This window comes from Acanthopagrus latus, chromosome 9 (assembly GCF_904848185.1).
Source record: "Acanthopagrus latus isolate v.2019 chromosome 9, fAcaLat1.1, whole genome shotgun sequence".
Classification (NCBI taxonomy): domain Eukaryota; kingdom Metazoa; phylum Chordata; class Actinopteri; order Spariformes; family Sparidae; genus Acanthopagrus; species Acanthopagrus latus.
In genome coordinates this window covers 17,589,639-17,609,522 of record NC_051047.1, presented here as the reverse complement: position 1 = coordinate 17,609,522, position 19,884 = coordinate 17,589,639, and the positions used below count along the sequence as shown (strand labels likewise).

The 19,884-nt window shown below is 39.4% G+C and overlaps 1 protein-coding gene across 1 annotated transcript; it reads left to right on the top strand.

Annotated features, from left to right (window-relative positions):
- Positions 1-256: 256 nt before the first annotated feature.
- On the top strand, positions 257-19,049 carry si:dkeyp-118h9.7 (sacsin). Its single transcript, XM_037109129.1, has 8 exons — positions 257-392; positions 1,781-1,820; positions 3,129-3,216; positions 3,386-3,497; positions 3,693-3,839; positions 3,939-5,370; positions 6,721-6,809; positions 6,906-19,049. Exons 2-8 carry the CDS (start codon positions 1,798-1,800, stop codon positions 17,873-17,875), a joined length of 12,861 nt encoding a protein of 4,286 aa, XP_036965024.1. The 5' UTR covers positions 257-392; positions 1,781-1,797; the 3' UTR covers positions 17,876-19,049.
- Positions 19,050-19,884: the final 835 nt, after the last annotated feature.

Sequence of the window (19,884 nt, the reverse complement as noted above, 5' to 3'; positions counted from 1 at the left end):
TAAAAGAGGCATCATTCATACTAACGAATGGATCAGTCAACTCTGATTAGAATGCCTTTATTTTACCGATGTGTGCACAGAATGATAATAATGCTGGGCCATCCGAGGCCAGATTCACGGCAATGACTCCAGTAAAGTAAGTTTCGTTTCACTGGGGGAGGAAGAAGAAACGACGCTTGATTCGCTTTAATGCCGCTGCCTCGTTAAGTTTCGTTTTGTACAAACTGGCACTTGAATTCTAAAGAAAACGAGACTAACCGGCAGGGATGTTACTAAAAACGACGTGTGGTGTTAGGATTGGACCATCAGCAGGCCTTTATAAACACCAGACCTGGTGTAACGCCCTTCAGTTTGTCTGGGACTGATGCGACTCCTCCACAAACATGAGTGAGGTAATGAGTCTCTACTACTGTGTAAATGTTGTTTATTATTATTTATTTTGAATGTATTGATATTAATTATTGTCTTAATCAGCAACCCTGAGACAACTAACATGCAGCATGTTAGATGGGCATGTACAGGATGGACAATAATATAAGGAAACATTTATTTTTTCAATGTCTTAGAAATTACTAAATGAATTTAATCTTACTTCTCTGGGTTTCTTTTTGTCAGATTGCTTACATTATGCAATTAAAATTAGATTAACTCATCCATTTCAGGTATTGTATTTTGTTATAGAAATGATACAAATAAATATACTCCTTCATATATTGTGTGGAAATTTACCAAAGAAGTTCAAAGTTACACATAATACTATCCAAGATAAATCTTGCATAATATCTTGCCACAGTTTACAGGCATGCATTTATTTTGAGAGCAGATGAACAAAGTTCTCAGTTTGAGCATTTCCTGCTTGGCTTTTGTGTGCTCTGCTCTAAACCATAAATGCAGGTGTGTTGCCAGCCTCAGTTCCTGCCAGGTTGGGGTTCAGGAACTTTAACCAACAATTACACTGCTCTTATACTATTACAGTATAAGAGAAGTTGGATAGGCTATCAGTATAAAAGGCCCAGACAAGGTGGCAAAATCAGATTCATGGCAGAATGTTAAACATATTAGTCAAGCATAAGTTGATAAAGAGATTAGTTAACTGATTGTTCTGACTGTCCTGCACCTTCTCGTGTATTCTGGAGAAAAGTATGTACTACTTGGATGAGCCAGGCAATTCATAAACCTGAAAAACTGGGGATGCAGTAGAGCAGGTTTCAGAAGAGTCCGGAAGTTTAGCAAGCAGCAGTTTCTCATTTCCTCAACAGTACAAAGGTGTGGCTCAGCAAAGTTGCCTGGTTAAATCAGGCTCGATGTTCTCTTACTCAATTGTACAGGTGTAAACTGTTTTGTAGTCTTTTATTGCAGAGAGACAAGATGTAATCTATGGTTTGGTAATATATACATGTAAATCTGCATATAAGTAAAAGAGAGAAGTAAGAAGAATGTGCAAAAGAGAAGTAATTGCATTGCTTACACAGGGTTAGAGTTTTTGCTCATGTTAAGGAAAGATTTAGAATTTATTCATGAATCAATTTGGAACTTAGAGTTAAAAGTTTGATTCTTGCACCACTTAAATCAAGATGTAGCAGTCAGCATAGTACAGCACATACACTATGCAATAATAATGTATTTAGGTATTTTATCAACTTTGATGTGCTCAGGCCTCACAGCTCTGTGTCACCTCACAATTATTGCCAGCGACTACACTGATTTAATTTGAGTTTGATGTGAATGAAAGTAGAAGTTCGGCAGTGACTTTGTGAAAACACCCTTCACTCTCTTACAGCATCCAACCCAGGCAGGATGAGTACGAAGAAAAAGACTCGGTGAGTTTCATTTCAGTCTATTTTTGCTTTAATGTGCTAAGTGAGTGTATGCCACATTAACCAGTGAACCTAGCAACTCTTTCTGTAAAAGCTGTTGAATTGTAGTATTAACAAGCAGAAACTTGCCTAACACCATATCATCATCAAGTCATCAGCACTTACAGTGAAGCTGGCTTTGTGAGAGAAATACGTGTGTGCAGTGACACATGCATCAGTATCCATTCTCAAGCATATCTAGTGAACACAACAAATCAAGAACACCTTATATTTACTTGAAAAGTTGCTTTTACAGATGAAGTTTGATGAATGAACATAAAATACACCTGTTGCGTAATATGCAAATACATGCTGAATGATTAATACTTAATTTAGATAATTGATAAAGCTAATAAGACAGCTGATAATTATACTGCTCATGTAAGTAAGCGCAAGATCCATATGTTGGCTTAGAGATATTTAAAAGTTTATCATTACAGCCATTTGCATGACTGATTATAAAAAAAAAAAACAATACATGACAATTTCTAAACCACTTGAAGCCCTACAAGCCTGTATACAGAATGTTTTTCTAAGTCTTGGTGCACTGATCTGTATGAATTCTATTCATTCATTCATTTAAAGGTGCAATATGTAAAAATTGGCCACCTCTCAAATTCATCCTAGCATATCACCAGAGTACCTGCGAACTGCAGGGACTCTTATTTAGTTAGCTCAGTTAGCCAAGCAGCTAGCATTCAGAACTGGGAACTCAGTTGTATTGTGAAAGAATAGGGGCGGGCTAGCTGGTTAGCTGCTAAATTCAGTAGATATCTGCCACACAACACATAGATGTCTTTAATATGTTGTATAGATTCTTATTTCATCACATTCTGTTGATCACTTTTGTTAATTAGTTTACTATGTATCATTTAAAATATTTTAAACTTTAATTCTTAGATATTGCAACTTTTAAGGATTTAACTATAACTGTTTTTAACTAGTTATCACCTGACACTGTAATAGTCCAAAGTTATGTTCAAGAAATTCGGCTTTTACAGGTGTAATATTCCTTATAAGAGAGCAAAGTCTTATACAATATACTTGTGAACATTATAGCACTGAATCCTTTTATGGGCCAGCAAGAAAATAACATTTATCACCTACTTTCAAGTAAAGCACTTGACAACCTCATGACTAAATATATAAGTCAAATACGTGAACCTGACTCTGATCCCAGCTCTTCCTCCTTTATTTGTGTCTTGATTAGTCACCTTCTGTTGATTTAAAGTTTTAACCCTCATTTCTACTATTTCTTATTTTCTTTTTCAGAACATCTTTTGGGGCAACAGCACCGCCCTTCATTGACTACCTGAAAGATATTCTACGTCGATATCCAGATGGTGGACAAATTCTGAAGGTTAGGCAACATAATTGATAATTAAAGTGGCGTTGGATTAAGGGTATTTGGAGCTTTAACTTTACATTTGAAGGTTGGCACAGTGATTGCAGTGCAGAATAGAAATCATTGAATTTTAGCTTTGGTCTGTTACGTTCTATTAATGGCTGTTGTTTGTGCTTGTCAACAGGAGCTGATTCAAAATGCAGATGATGCTCAAGCCACAGAAGTGGTTTTCATCCATGATGAGAGACACTATGGGACTGAGAGCCTGTGGACCAGTGAACTGGGAGAATACCAAGGTATGTAGGAATTCATAGATTAGAATTTATCTGTGTTTTTCAATACAAATAGCTCATAAAATAGGTAGTATGAGTGAATGTGATGCAGCCTGATAACACAAGGTACCTTTTTATTATGCTAGCTAACTCTAGTCTCTAGAATATAATTCACAGATTCTTTGGTAATCTTTTGTTTGTTTGTTTGTTTTTGCAAAGGTCCTGCTCTGTACGCCTACAACAATGCAGCATTCACTGATGACGACTGGGAGGGAATTCAGAGTGCAGGGAGGAGTGTCAAGCGTGATGACCCTAACAAAGTTGGGAGGTTTGGAATTGGCTTCAACTCCGTTTACCACATAACAGGTGAAACTATGTACATTAACCACACTCTCAATTTAAGTGGCCTGTAGTAAATCTGTGTAGTAAATTAATTGGATATTATCTGTCTCAATGTATTCACAGATGTGCCATGCATATTCAGTTCAGGGTCCCTTGGTCTCATGGACCCCCAAGAAAAAATATTTGGAAAAAGAGAGGGAGGCTTTCGGTGGTTTTTGGATGATCCCGAACACCAAGATGCTCTGATGACAATGCATGATCAGTTCCAACCCTTTCGGGATATATTTTCACTTGTGAGCAGAAAAGAATGGGCAAAAGTCATCAAAGAGGATCAGCAGTTTGATGGGACAATTTTCAGATTCCCCTTGCGCAACAAGCCATCAGATATTTCAAACAATCTCTATGACTCTAATAGGGTGGTTGATCTTTTTGAAAGCTTCATTGCTGATGCAGACTTGAGCCTCCTTTTCCTAAAAAATGTGACTTCTGTGTCCTTGATACATGTCAGCGTAGATGGCACCGTTAACACCAGACTTGAAGTGAAATCCTCAGTCCACACAGATGTCGTGTTGGAGTCGAAAGATGAGTCAGCCGTTGAGGCTTCAACAAGGTTCAAATCAATAACCCTCACCTCAGAAGACCACAAAGAAACAAAGTGGCTTGTGACAACGTGCACTATGAAAGAAGGCAATGTAGAAAAACTTGATTCACTGGCAGAAAATTTGAAGTTTTTCCCTCAAGTTGACTTGGCATTCCCTTGTGGTGAGAAGAAAGACTGCCAGGAAAGTAGACTGAGCTGCTTTCTCCCACTCCCAAACAATGAATCCAACAAGACAGGACTTCCAGTTTATGTCAATGCATGCTTTGGCCTCACAGACAACAGAAGACACATCAAGTGGCAAGAGGAAGACCAGAAACATGATGAACACGCAGTCTGGAACGAATTGCTAATAAAGGAGGTGCTCCCACAGGCATACCTCATCATCATTCAAGATGCCATTAGACTTGCCCAAGACTCTATTCTGCCTGCCCCTTCTGTGTACAATCTGTGGCCAGATCTCAGCCAGATAAAACACAAAGACAAATGGCATGCTGTTGCTCTGGATGTTCTCAGACATATATTCAGACAGAATCTGGCTGTCCTTTCTCTTGCCAAGGATGAAAGAATGTTTGTCACTCCGTCAGAAGCTGTGTTCCCCTGTAATGGTCCAACAAGCCCAGATACATTGGCTGCCATCAAAAGGACTTTGGTTTCCTGTGGAGAAAACCTTGTCACTTTACCAGGTAGTGTTGCAAGTGCTATAAATGAGGCCTATCCACACCTCAACATCCTAAAACATGTGACACCAACTTTTGTAAGAGACATTCTCCGGAGGATTGGCACACACAACATCTCTAAAGACGACAAGCTCAGTCTTTTGGAGTACATTTTGAGTGATGGAAAATACAGAGATCTTGAGGGTCTTCAGCTGCTTCCACTAAACAATGGCTCTTTCAGATCTTTCACTTACAGAGACAAGGACACTGCTCTAATCGACAGCCAGGAATTTCCAAGGTAGGGTTTTCAGTTTTGGCCCTTTTCTCCAGTTAAAAAATAAAGGTCGAGGTACTATTGGAAATAAAGGGTATCTGGTTTGGGCATTTTGGGCTTATAGTATATCTTTAGTAGAAAAAAAATATCCTTTGGTCTGTTTTTTGTTATTTAAAACTTTGTAGGACACAAGCCAAATAAGATTTTGTTTTACAGATTTTACCATGCGTATTCCTACTATATAATCACTACTGATTATTGAGTAAAATGAACAACAACTTCTTTAACTCTCCCTCTAAATAATCTACAATCCCTGTGCAAGAAGCCATTGATTTGAGGAGGATATTTTGTATTGGTGTTTATGATGTAACTGCGATTGCTAACGTGTATTATGTAGCTTATGAAGTAAATTATTGATATTGTTCAATATCAGCTTCCAACATCAACCTGAATTAATGGATTTTTTGCCACTTGGGGCAGTGAAACAGGCTCCAAATACAATATCTACATAGTGTCGCACATTGACATATAAAAATGGATGATGCATATTCACTTCTTCCCACTGTTAAAAAATAAAGTCAGATATTAACTTTGCCATATTATTCGAGTGGTGTCATTTGGTGCTAGAGTCAGGACAGTGGTTCAAATATGATATTTCATCCCCATTTATCGCATCAAATAACTTATTAAAACCAAACTTAGGACCAAAAACAAAATGAACAACCTAAAATTCCAGGAACCATCTTTCAGAGATATTGGTTTGACGTGTGCTTTGAGTTTTTAGTCTGGCCCATCTGAATCTGCTTATATGGAGGGTGGCACCATGTAGCAACAAAGACGTTTTGGTTTGACTCTTGAGGAGCTGTCATGTCTTCCATCCTTATATATGTCAATGGTGTCAAAATTTATAGTCACCTTACCTCTAGTTAAGTTTTGGGCTCCCCTACCCCTTTTACGGAAATATCTCGGTCTTAATTAAGCCGCTCAATGCTCTACTATGTTTATCAACTTGTTGTTGTCAAGTTCGTCTGTCTGGGCAGAATCAGATGTGGCTCAGATATTTTTTCACAGTCTCCAAGAATGTTGAACTTTGAATTAAGTCTTTTTTTAAGTCATTTTTTTTAGATAACATTTAGATTTTTTAAGATAACATATTGGTAGTTCTTGTCCAAACCCATTCTTAGGATCATTAGTATAGATCAAGTCACACTTATTTGCTTTAATATATTATCTGACAATTTCTGTTATTTTAGTCCTTTTTGATTGAATTTAGATTTTAAAAAGACCATCTATTTTTGGTCACTTAATGTAGACTAAAGTTATATGAAAGTGTTTATGTTGCATGCCTAATTATCAAGTTTATCGTTTGTGCAGAGTCTTGTTACCATGCTGTGAACACCTCTTCATCCCAGATGATCTCAGTCTAGCCTGCAGCACCCACCTGAAAGAACTGGCCAGGCAAAGTAAGTCACTTCTTAGAATACAGGAATTTAAATTAGCATGTTTTCACGCTACATATACATCTATTTATTCATATATTTTTCATAAATCTTATTCAGGTCTATTCAAGGTCATCAACATTGATGCAGACCAGGTGGCCGAATATGCAAGCAAGTATTTGCCACAGGACTGGAAGCAGATGGGGACAGGGCTTGTTACCTGGGACGTCGGCAACAGTCAACTTCCACCTTTGGACTGGCTCCAAGAATTCTGGAAATTTCTCAATACTCACTTCAAAGAGTTAAGTAAATTTACTGGAATGCCATTGATACCAGTCAGTGCCCTATCTGGCAGTCAGCCTGTATCACTAGCAAGGCTACAGCAGAACACAACTCTTATATTTCAGAAAAGCAAACAGAATGACTTGCCAGAACAAATAGCTCAGTTGGTTAACAAAGTAGGTGGCACAGTGGTGAGAGGCAACGAGTGGCTTAAGCACGAAGACTTAGACTCTTATGTGCTTTGCCCATCTCCAAGTAGTGTCATGAAAGTCTTTGTGAATTTAGATTCTCAGGATCTCATCAGAGAACTCAAGACTGCCTCTCACAGTGCAAGAGAAGAACTGAAAGATTATCTCTCGCGTCTGGATTCTCTTTCAGTCATTGAGAAAGATTTTCTCTCAAAGTTGCCTCTGTTTCAAACCATGAAAGGCTTATGTGTCTCAGCTCAATCAAAGCAAGCTGTGCTCCTCATTTCTAGTCTCACAGTACCAAGAGAGTTCCCTATGCCTGATTCAGTCGTGCAGTGTGCAACTGAGGCTGATCGCAGACTGTTACAACTGCTCAAAGTTAAACTCTTGGACACAGCTGAAGCAGCCACTCTCCTCATTGACTGTATTGAGAGGGGAGTTTGCAAAAAAGAAAACACTGAGAAAATCATGGCTTGGATTTTACAGCACGGTGCTGTCCTTTTCTCTCAAAACCAGAAGCTGAAATGCAAATGTAAGGACTTAAGCTTCATTGAAGTCAATGGAGAGCTGAAAAAGACCTCAAGTTTTTTTGATCCAACAATTCAAACTTTCAAAGTCCTTTTTGAGTCAGATTTCTTCCCCCCACCTGTATACACTGAAACATCAGAGATGCTTAAAAGTCTAACAGATCTTGGATTGTTAAATAAAGAAGTGGATTTGTCACCTGAGCACTTATTGCATGCCGCCACACTGATTGACCGACTGGATGCTGACTCTCAATCTGAGGCTCTCAAAAGGGCTCAGGTGCTCTTGAAAATGTTGGATACTAATGATCTACTGTCAAAATGTTCTGACAAGCAGCTTCATTGCCTGAAAATGCTAAAATGGATTCCATGTGCTAAGTCCTTTGATGACAAAAAACGCTCCAATGAAGATTCTCAAGAAATAGGTTTTTTCTGTCCAGATGAAATAAGGCATTCTATGTATGAGGACATTGTTGGGCGTGTCATGCCTCTGGTGGGAAATTTCAGTGACAGAGTTACCAGCAAACTTGGTCTCAAACGCCTACCTCCACCTGAAAAAGTGATAGAGAATTTGTCAGTCTTGAAATCAGAAGCAGAGACCATGGCCGATCCTGACACAAATGTGGATTTTAAAAGGAAGTTGCGCAGCATTTATGAACACATCCAGAACAACATCTCCACATTTGCAAAAGTGATGAACAAGGACACACGCTGGTTGTGGAGTCACAATCAGTTTGTATCACCACACGATCTAGTTCTAGATTATCCCCCTAATCTCGATCTGAGTGCCTACATTGGGAAGGTGCCAGCTGAATTTCTGCCATACAAGAGGATGCTCCAGGAGTTCGGCCTGAAAACATCACTTTCAGATGATGAAATTGTTGGCATTCTGCATTCTATTCAGCAAACCATTGAAGAAAGGCAGCAGCCATTTGCAAGTTCCTCTGAGACAAAAGTGTCTATCGAAATTCTTAATTGGCTGTGGAAAGAGAAGAAGACAGTTCAGGGTGACATCCCGGTGCCAGTCCTCATGGAGGGTGACCACTATACCCTTAAACCATTGTCAACAGCAGTCTTCTGTGATGTAAGCAAAAATGGGTTGAATGAGCTGATGTACAGCCAAGAGGAAGTTCATGTTGTTCATGAGGAAATCCCTAAAGCAGCAGCTGAATGGTTGAGCATCCGATTTCTCAGTACCTACATCCTCGACCCAGAGTTAGTGGGAATTGAACAGTGGGGTCAATCTGAACCGATAACAACGAGGATTAAAAACATTTTGAAAGAGTATGATGAAGAAAGTGACATCTTCAAAGAGCTTATACAAAATGCAGAGGATGCTGGGGCAGAAACCTGTAAGTTCTTGGTGGATTTCAGAGTGCACAGCTATGCCCCTGAAAGTCTCATTGACCCTGACATGAACCTTTGTCAGGGACCTTGTCTTTGGGCATTTAATAATGAACAGTTCACTGCTGAAGATTGGACAAATATTGTCAGAGTTGGTGCTGCCTCGAAAGAAAACAAGGTGGAGAAAATTGGAAAGTTCGGACTCGGATTCAATACTGTGTATCATGTGACAGATGTGCCTTCTGTCCTCAGTGGCAACAGTCTGCTCATCCTTGATCCAAATGTTACTCACCTCAAGACGCACATCAAACATAAAACAAATCCTGGAATCAAGCTGAATATCGCTCAACAGCGACTTTTCCATTGTTTTCCTGGTCAGTTTGGACCATATGAAAGCATTTTTGATTGTAACTTCACCAACCAAAGTCCCCCCAAACCTTATCCAGGCACTCTCATCAAACTACCTTTCCGAACTGAAAAAGAGGCCCTCAAGTCAGAAATAAGCACAAAGGTGTATCGAGAACACAATATCGTCACTTTTCAACAGCACTTTACTGAGAATTCACAAACGTACCTGCTGTTTCTAAAGAACATTGATACATTATCTCTACAAAGTATTTCAAAGGATGCATCAACTCCACCACGAGAAGACGAAATAGAAACAGTCTTCACAGGTTCCAAAACCACTCTGAGCACTATGAGGATTCATGATGAAAACAATGTGTCAAAGCAGCTTCGAGCTGAGAAATCATTGATGAAACTTGATGGAAAATGCAAAGACATCATTGACTGCTGCACAGTCAACATTGTACAAATAACCAATCAGCAATCTGGTGTTACTGAAGCCCAGTCCTGGCTCCTGTACAACTGTTTTGGGACAGATCAATCTTTAGAAATGGCCCTTCAAGAAAACAAGAAAGCCAGTTTCTCTTTGCCCATCGGGGGGATTGCTGTACCTTTGCAGAATGATCCAAAAACTGGTAAACAGGCCTCATTACAAACAAATCTTGTTGGACAGGCATTTTCTTTCCTTCCTCTTTCAATTCACACAGGTCTTCCAGTCAATGTGAATGGAACATTTGCTGTGACGAGCAACCGAAAAGGTCTTTGGGAGAGTGGAGTGAAACATGAATGGAACAAAGCCCTTCTTCAGGATCCTGTAGTGACAGCATATGTTACTGCACTTTTGGCACTAAAGGAAATGTCTGAAAACAAGCAACTGGAATCTTACAATTATCACACCTTTTGGCCAAATAGAGAGAAAGTGAGTGAAACATTCAAGCCTTTGGTGGATGCATTTTATGCCGTCATTGCCCAGGACTCCATTGGTCCAGAGATCTTGTGTGATGGAGAACACTGGTGCTCAATGGACAGAGCCATATTTCTACACGAGAGCATTGAAGAGGATAAAGCTATCAGTTCACTAGCAGTGCAGGTATGCAAGAAATATGCAAAAGCACCCAACCATTTTGTCCCTCTTCCACTTTGGTTGAGAAATAGCTTCAAACAGGCTGGCCTTGAAAAGGTTTTACAGAACAGAACATGGAACTGGGAGAGGTTTTACCAAGAAGCAGTGTTTAACAACCTTGGTACCATGGATGCTGAGAGTAGAGATACTCTTGTGCTGCATGCTATTGATCTCAACATCAAAGAAATTGATAAACTTCTAGTCTGTTATCCATGCATCCCCGCAAAAGGTGGACAGCTCCAGTACATCAAGAAACTTGTGAATCCATCAGGTAAAGTGGCTTGTCTTTTTGAACCGGAAGAGGGGCGCTTGCTTGATGGTACCAAAAATGACTTTTGCTCGCCAAAAAGGATTCAGCGCTTGTTGGATCTAGGAATGGCAAATAATCATCTCCCATTGGCAGACATCACAGAGAAGGCAGGCACAATTTCCAAAACCTGGAGCACTGACAAAGAGAAAGCATATGTGCATCTGAAGTGCCTTCTCGAACTTATGAAGGATCACCTTAATGACAAAGACTCTCTCCACTGGCAAACACTCAGGAAGACTGAATTTCTCCCAGCATTTCCCCGTGGAGATACAAAAATGGAAAGAAATGTAACACTCGGAAGGCCCACTGATATGTTTAGCGACAAATACTCCCTACTCGTTAACATGACACAACCAGTACTTGATCATACCAATCTGAAAATACACAATACTGATCCAGTTCTACAGATTTTGGGAGTTCATGACAGTCCAAAGCCTGAGTTGGTACTTAAGCAGCTTGAAGAAGCATGCAGGCAGTCTCAATCCATTGACGGATCCATGCTTCACAATATAGCATATCAATGTTACAGTTTTCTGGATCAGTGGCTTATTGATCCTGACAATTCCAGTTTTATTTTGCAGAGGGCAAAAGCATTCCCATTTGTTCTTGTTGGTGGCACATTTGTGAATGTGGACCGTGTCGCAGAAAATGAGCAATTTGAAGCAAAACCTTACCTCTATGTGCTTCCATCTAACTTCGCTAGTTTCAAAAGGCTGTGGCAATGTGTAGGTGTTGAAAAACATTTTTCAGCAAGTCAGTTTCAAGCTGTGCTCCAGGAATTGCACTCTGAACATGGCAACAAGCCCCTGCCAGAGAGTGATTTATCAATTTGCCTCACAATTTTAAACACAGGGATTTATGAGGCCAAAGAAAAAACAACAGGTGACTGTCTCATACCCAATGAACATGGTGTTTTACAACCTGCAAGTGAGATGTTCTACAATGACAGCCCATGGATGCCAGTTGCTTCAGGTATCACATTATGCCATGAGAAGATCCCTCGTGTTATGGCTTGCCATTTTGGAATCAAAACCACCAGACACTATACTCTGCAAGAGAATGTAGTTGAGAAGTTTTCACCATTTGCTTTTGAGTTTCAACAGCAGGAACAACTAACTGTTCGAATTAAAAATATCATTTCAGCCTATCCATCAAAGAAGGATATCCTTAAAGAGCTTATCCAAAATGCTGATGATGCAGAGGCAACTGAAATTCACTTTGTTTGGGACAAACGACAGCATGGCAAAGAAAAAACTTTTGGGGAGAAGTGGAACCATCTGCAGGGTCCAGCACTGTGCGTCTTCAACAACAAAGTGTTTTCTGATACGGACCTTACTGGCATTCAACAGCTGGGAGAAGGAGGAAAGCACAACTCTCCAGGAAAAATAGGAAAATACGGAGTGGGATTTAACTCTGTTTACCATCTCACTGACTGCCCGTCAATCCTCACTGGAGACAAAATACTCTGCATTTCCGATCCCAATGAAGAATACATTGAAGGTTGTCCAGACCAATCACGATCTGGCATTGGCTTTAAACTACCTGACACTTTCAAGAACATGTACATGGATGTCTACAAATCCTTTCTTCCTGACAAATTTCCTCTTAATGACGGCACCATGTTCAGATTACCACTGAGGACGGATGCCATGGCAGAGAGCTCTAAAATATCAAAGCAGGAAGTCTCTGACCATGACATGAAAAGTCTCTGCTCTGCACTTTCTAAAGATCCTGAAGGACTAATTATGTTTTTGAAAAACATCCGCAAAATAGAAGTCCATGAAATCAATGAACATTCAGAGACACTTGAAACCATATTCCTGGTTGAAAAAAGTATACCAGAAATGAGCAGAGAAGAAATGGAGGCTTTTGCAAACCTTCAACAAAATGCGCTGCAGTCTGACAAACCAGTAACACCACACAATGTCATCTATGAAATCACGATTTCAATGTCAGATAAAAGACAAAGTAATTGGATCATTGCAGAACAGTTTGGTTCATTCCAAAACAGTGATGAAGGAGAATTAACACTGTCAGACAATCTTCCTCAAGCAGCAATAGCAGCGCCTGTGAGCTCAAAGGGTCCAGCACCATATAGCCACAGAGATTTCAGTGGAGAAGCCTTTTGTACACTACCTTTGCCAGGGAAAACTGGACTGCCAGTGCACATCAATGCAAACTTTGAGGTAGATTCTGCCAGGAAAGGCCTTTGGAAAGAAGATGAGCAAAGTCAAAAATCTAACTGGAATGAATCTTTGAAACAGAACGTCATTGCTCCACTGTATGCAGATCTCCTCCATCACATCAGCCTTAAAGTTGCAGATAAAAAAGTCACTTCAGCACAGATTGATTCATACTTATGTAGCTCCTACTTATGTTTTTGGCCAACTGTGTCCAAAAATATTGGTAAGGATTGGCATCAAATGATACATGAGGTATACAGATCAATCAGAGAAAGAGGCCTCAATATGATTCCAGTGTTGAGGAGTTCAAGACGTGCCTCTGCAAAGATAGAGTTTAAGGAGTACTCTTTTGACTGGTGTAATGTCAGAGAAACTGAATCAACTAAGGCCCCTTACCTGACACACCCAGAAAATGACAAGATTAATCCCATTTTGGAAGATCTCGGAATGACATTGGTTCATTTCTCCAAGGAGATGCACAGAGTTTGGGAAAGTTTCAAATCTGCTGGTGTTGAAGTGAAAGATGTGACTCCTTCATCTGTACAGACCTTCTTGAGAGAAAAGCCCCTCAATGACCCAACAAAAACAGATGAGTATTTACCCCTGCCTGTAACTGACACTCTGATCAGAGATGAAAAAAGATGTTCAAGGCTGTTGAGTTTCTGCTTAGAGGAGTTGAAGAAGATTAAAGACTTGAAACAGATCACAGAAGACAATTCCAGTTCACTTGATGGGCTTCCACTTCTTCTAACAGGAGACAAAGTTCTGAGAGAGTTTAACTCCAAAACTCCCAAGCTGATATCACAATATGAGAGTCTGTTCTTTGACAACAAGGACCAATTTGCCGATCACAAGACAAATAAAGACCACTTGAGAGTTTTACAAGCTTTCAATCTTGTCACAAGTTTGACAGTTCACTGTGCAGAGAAATATCTGAAACCCACAATTCAGCGTCTTCTACAGGGCTGTGAAGTTGATCCACACACTGATCATCATGTGCCAGATGAAACAACATTAGTGTGGCTGCAATCTCTTTGGAAGTTCTTTGCCAGTCAGATTAAGCCTGCAACATCTAGTGATGATGAAAAATGTCTAACATTAAGTGATGTGAGGCAGCTTTTTAATGACTGCTGCTTTTTACCTGTTGTGTGTCCAAGGTTGAACAACAAGCACTTTCTGAAAACAATGAAAGACATGCCAAATGTGATTCACTCTACCATAGATATGGACATATCTGGAATCCTCTTTAAACTTGGTTTTATGAGGCTTGACTTTGTATTCTTCTCTAAAATACCTATCGACCGACATTCACTTATATACCCTGAACTCATGAATGTGAATGACAGAAGCTCTGTTTTGGACCAGGTCTACAACATTCAACACTCAGAGTTTTCCTGGCTTTCACCCGAAGAGAGGAAAGAGCTTCAGCGCTTCCTGCAGGATGGAGTATCCAAATCCAAAGACAAACAAGACTGTCACAGAAAGCTCAAATCCTTACCATTATTTGAAACAATACATGGTAACTGCGTGAGCATTGATGGACATAAGGAGGTATTTATCCTCAGCAGCACTACTTATTTGAGGTTTTCAGATTTGTTCAGCCTGGTCGACAGCAGCAGCATTCCTCTCAAAAAAAGTCCGGAGAACGACAGACTGTCAGAAATACTGAAAATAAAAATTCTAAGTGATTTAGAGTTTTTCATGAAGTTCATCCTTCCCAGTGTACACAGACTCACAGAGAGCCAGCTGCTTCAATGCCTCAAGCTTTTACTGTCATTACAATACAGTTCAAACTATTGTCAGTATAAGGACAAAATCATCTCCTCATTGAAGACAATCAAACTGATTCGCAGTTCTCAAGGCAGATTGGAGACAGCATCGTACTACTTTGACGAAAGTGTTGAGCTGTACAAGAAAATGATACCCCGAGAGCGATTTGTGCCAAAGAGGTTTTGGATTGAGTTGTGTGGAGAAACTCTACAAACAACAGACCAACCAAAACGATTACTTCAAGAACTTGGAATGAAGCATGTTGTGTCAAAAGATGACCTAATAGATTTTGCACACCAGTTAGAATCAGAGGCTAGAGGAAACTGTCAGTATGAAGTATTGAGAGAGAAATCATCATTGATTTTTAGAACAGCTTTGAATATAGCAAACAACCCTGATAACAAAGAGGAAACGTTGCTGGAGAGCATAGCTGACATCAAGTTCATTTTCCCCGAGAAAATTAGAAAAGAACTGTGCAACTACCACCATCCATTTGCTGCACAGAATACTACTGTTAAAATCAAAGGATCTTTGATTGAAAGTGATCCCAAGCATCAAGATCTGATCTGGTCTTCAATGCCAATCATAAAACTGCCAGTTTATAAGTCACAGAGGTTCATGACTATGATGAAAAGTGCAGGAGCTCATGAACAACCACCTTTAAGCTGTGTAACCAGTAACATGAGCAACATCTGTCAGTCACCTTGTGAAACTGACCAGCTCAACACCCGTGCTAATGTGTTTCGAAGTTCGTATGCCTACCTGCAGGCAAACAGGTTTGAAGGCCGAGCGCTGGCTGATCTTCCTGTTGTGTTGGTTGAAAAAGACAAAGAGCTTGTGAAGCCTGATGATGTGTGTCTTTCAGTCCCCTATTATCGTGAGTTCAGGCCATATTTGTACAACGTTTCTCCCCAGGATGTGATGTTCACAGATTTCTTCAAGAAAATTGGTGTAAAGGACAACCCTACTGCAGTGCAGTATTGTAAAGTTCTGGCAGCAGTTTATGCTGATTCAGGGGATGAACCACAACTAAACCCAAACCAAATGACAACTGTAAAACGTGCTGTTCATCAGTTTTTTACATTAATCAAATCCCAGGGAAAGCGTTCCCATGTTGATGATGTTAAGATTTTGTATCTTCCTGCAAGAGATGGAAAATTATACCCATCATGCACGCTCTACTACAACGACACAACGTTTGAGACCAAAAGGTTGGAAGACGCACTAGAGAATAGGTTCCTGTTGCTTGAGAAACTGAGTGAATGTCATTTGGGCCTTGACATCTATGAGCACCATCGGTTGGTGAAGATGCTGCCTCAGAAATTTCAGCCCATGTTGTTGTCTCAAACCACTGAGGAGAAAGTAGTGGAATTACACATGCAGCTATGTGAGCTTGAAACTGACTGTGAGTTTCGTGGATGGTTTGACAAACATCTGTCCTCAGGAGCATTTAAACATGGATTAATCTGTCTTATCAGAGCGCAGTCACGGGGAGAAACAACACAAGAAGAAGCTTCTGAGATGTGCAGGAAGACATTTGGCAGTATTCAGATTGTTTGCTGCAATCATCTGGAAACAAAGCTTTGGTTGGGAAAAGAGCCAATACACAAAACTGCCAATGAAACCGATGTTTTCGTCAACCGAGAGCAACAAAGTTGCATCTTTTATCTAAAACACAGCAATGACATGGCTCCTAAAGTGTTAAATGACATCAACATGACATTGACAAAGGAGATTAATGCTCTTTTAGGTAACAGATTTGAATCAATATACCTACTTGTCCTTGGACAACTTCTCATGTGTGATAACCTACAAGATGTTAAGAAAACTCTGGCTAAGTATGAGATACATGACAGTGCTGAAACAGAAAGCATCAATCGACAACCAGCACCTGGAAGAGATATTCCAGAGGAATGGCATGATTTCTTAGACATGAACTTGCTCAACAACTTTGAAGAGGGGGAATATGTTGGCTACAGCACTAACAACAAATACATTTATGCAGTAATTGTTGAAGTACTGCCTGAGCATTCGGGACCATATTCACAGCGGTACAAAATAGATATTGGCGAAGATGAGCCAATTGAAGTCAGTTGTCTTGACCTGTATCAGATTAAACGACAAAAGAAAACAAAAGGGAGGACTTGCACATCTGCTGAAGCATCTTGCATGGACCTGGAGCCACTAGCAGGAGCTGGGCCACATCGTGCCCAGTCATCAACTACAAGTTCCTCATCCATGGGATCCTTACCCACCTCAATTGAAGAAGCTAAAAGGGAAATTGACAAGCGTTTGGCAGAGATCTGGACTCTTCCTCAAGCGGACAGGGATAAAGCCATCCGACGAATGTACTTAAGATGGCATCCTGACAAAAACCTTGACTGCAAATCACTTGCAACTGAGGCATGCCAATACTTACAGAATCGAATTAATGAGCTCAACAATGGCAATGGCAGTACTGCAGGTTCGTCCTCCTCAAGGGGAAACTCAAATTTCAGAGACTTCTATTATCAATGGAATCAGGAAGCCAGGCGACACAGAAACGGTCGAGAGAGATTCTACAGAGCCCACCAGTCCTACAACTTTTGGAGCCATAATGAAAATGTCCCGAGGCCGAACAGAGAAGAGGCTCAGCGCTGGTGTAGACAGGCTCGCTGTGATCTCAATGCAGCTTACAAAGACATAGGTGGTGGCAGCACAGAGTGGTGTCTGTTCAAAGTCCATCAAGTAGTGGAAAAGGCTCTCATAGCTGCTGAGTATAAAAGACATGGCCAACATCCCAACAGCACTTCCATATCAGCCCTAGCTGTACGAGTTTCCCTTTATAACGCCCAACTGAAAGTTCTACCTCAAATTGTGGAAAATCTGAAGGCACTGGGAGTAGACGGCAAAAAGACTCAGTATCCCAACTGCCATCCATTCCCCCATATTCCAAACGGACAGTTCAAATCAGAGAATGAAATGTTGGCACTGAGCATGGCATCTGAGCTTCTCAATAAAGTACAGGCATATGTGAACTAGGAATTCAAAACCCATATGTCATTTGACATGTTAAAAAGGCAGTTACCATATTGTGATCTTGGACAATACTGTTAACAGAACAGTGTAATTTCTTTAACAGTTTGAGCATTGTAATGAAATATTCTAAAATGAAAAGGTTTTATCTTGACTCTAGAGCAGTTTTAATTTTGTGAACATTTATGACCAATCAATGAGGACCAGTAAAATAGGTGTTGTTTTTTTTATCTTAACTACTCATGATGCCCAGTATAATCACTGTGAGTGAAAATGCAATTTTTTTTGTTCTATTGTGATAAACATTTTCAAGTACTCACTGATGGCAAATACAATCACTCTATGAAAATGCACTTATGAAATATTTTCTTCTTCAATTTTATAAACGTTTATAACTACCAAATGAGGACCAATATCATCATGGTAAAGTTTTTTTTTTAGGAAATCATTTGTTTGTTTGTTTGTTTTTTCTTTGTTATGTTGTATACATTTATGAATACTCACTGAGGACCAGTATAATCAGTGTACAGATTTGTTATGAAATTAAACATATATATTATATATTTGCAGTCTTGTAAACATGGATGACTACTCACTGCAATCACGTATTAAATACTTTACTATCCAAATGCAAATGTAATTCTTTTGCCATATTGTAAACATTTATGATACTTACTGAGGACCAATCTATATATATATGATGTATGAAATGAAATATCTTGTTTTTTTTGGTTTTTATTTTCACAGCATTGCAACATTTTTTACTATTCACTGAGGACGAATATAATCATGGTATGACTTTGTAATGGTAACGCAAATATAAAACATTTAGAAGGATTTAGTAATTTTTGTTGTTGTTGTATTAACCTCTACCTTCTGAAAAAAATACATAAAACAATGAAAATGAATGATGAAACTGCAGTTCCTGGTTCATATCTTCAAATGACATGTTACAATGTGTACAATGTTACATACATACAACCATGATTCCCAAATGTTGGGACGTTGTCTAAATCATTAAAACAATATATATTGTATATAATTATATATCAAGACAGGTAAAAAATTAAATATATTGTCTTTTTACTTTTTTCAATTATTGTTATGTTTTACACAGGTTTCTAACTTGTATTTGGGCTCTTCTGGACTGAAAATAAAATGGTATTTCCACAGTTTTAAACTAGCAATAGTTTTTCTTCTTCAGCGTTTCATTATGAAATGAATGAAACCATCAGCATTTACATGGGTTCCCTATAAAATTTGCTATTACAGTTCAGTTTTGTCTGACACCCAGCACAGGGCAACATGAAAAGGAAGGTTAGCTGGTGATCCCTGTGGACAAAAACCATATGAGCACTGCCATTTCCTGTCATAAAGATCTAAAATTTGTAGCCCAGAAAGTTTGAGTTGTATGGCATCTGTTTAACATTTCTCACCCTTGAATCATAAATCACAAAAACTCAGTATGAAGTAGGGGAGATGTTGTCAAATTGAATTCTAAAGCACTCATGGTAAGCTAACTTCTAAGCCTGCATGTTTAGTTCTCAGTGTAGTTACAACTGCCAAAAGGATTTAATACCTTCAACCTGAGCGGCAGTATTATCAGCCAGAATATTGAACACAACTGTGTGGGCATCCATGGTTTTTACAGTTACCTCAGACTAAACTGAAATGTGTTCACTGTGGCCTCGTACACTAGCATTACAAATATATAAACCTTAAAAAAATTAAATGTTAAGAGAAAGGCCACGTGGGTGTTCAGTTTCCAGTGATGACAACCATTTCAAGTTAAAAGCGCTTTTTTTATTCATTAAGAAATCATGTTATGAAAATAATGACAACTAACCATATATCAGACAAATGTATCTTTCCATATGTTAACAACAAAAGTTTGCTCAGGAGGATCTGAGCAGTCACCAGAGCAGAACTGTCTTCTCCTTGTGCTCGGAGTGTGCTTCATCTCACCCTGGAAGTGGCCAGTTCCCACCGTCCTTTCATACTAAAAAAATGTTTAC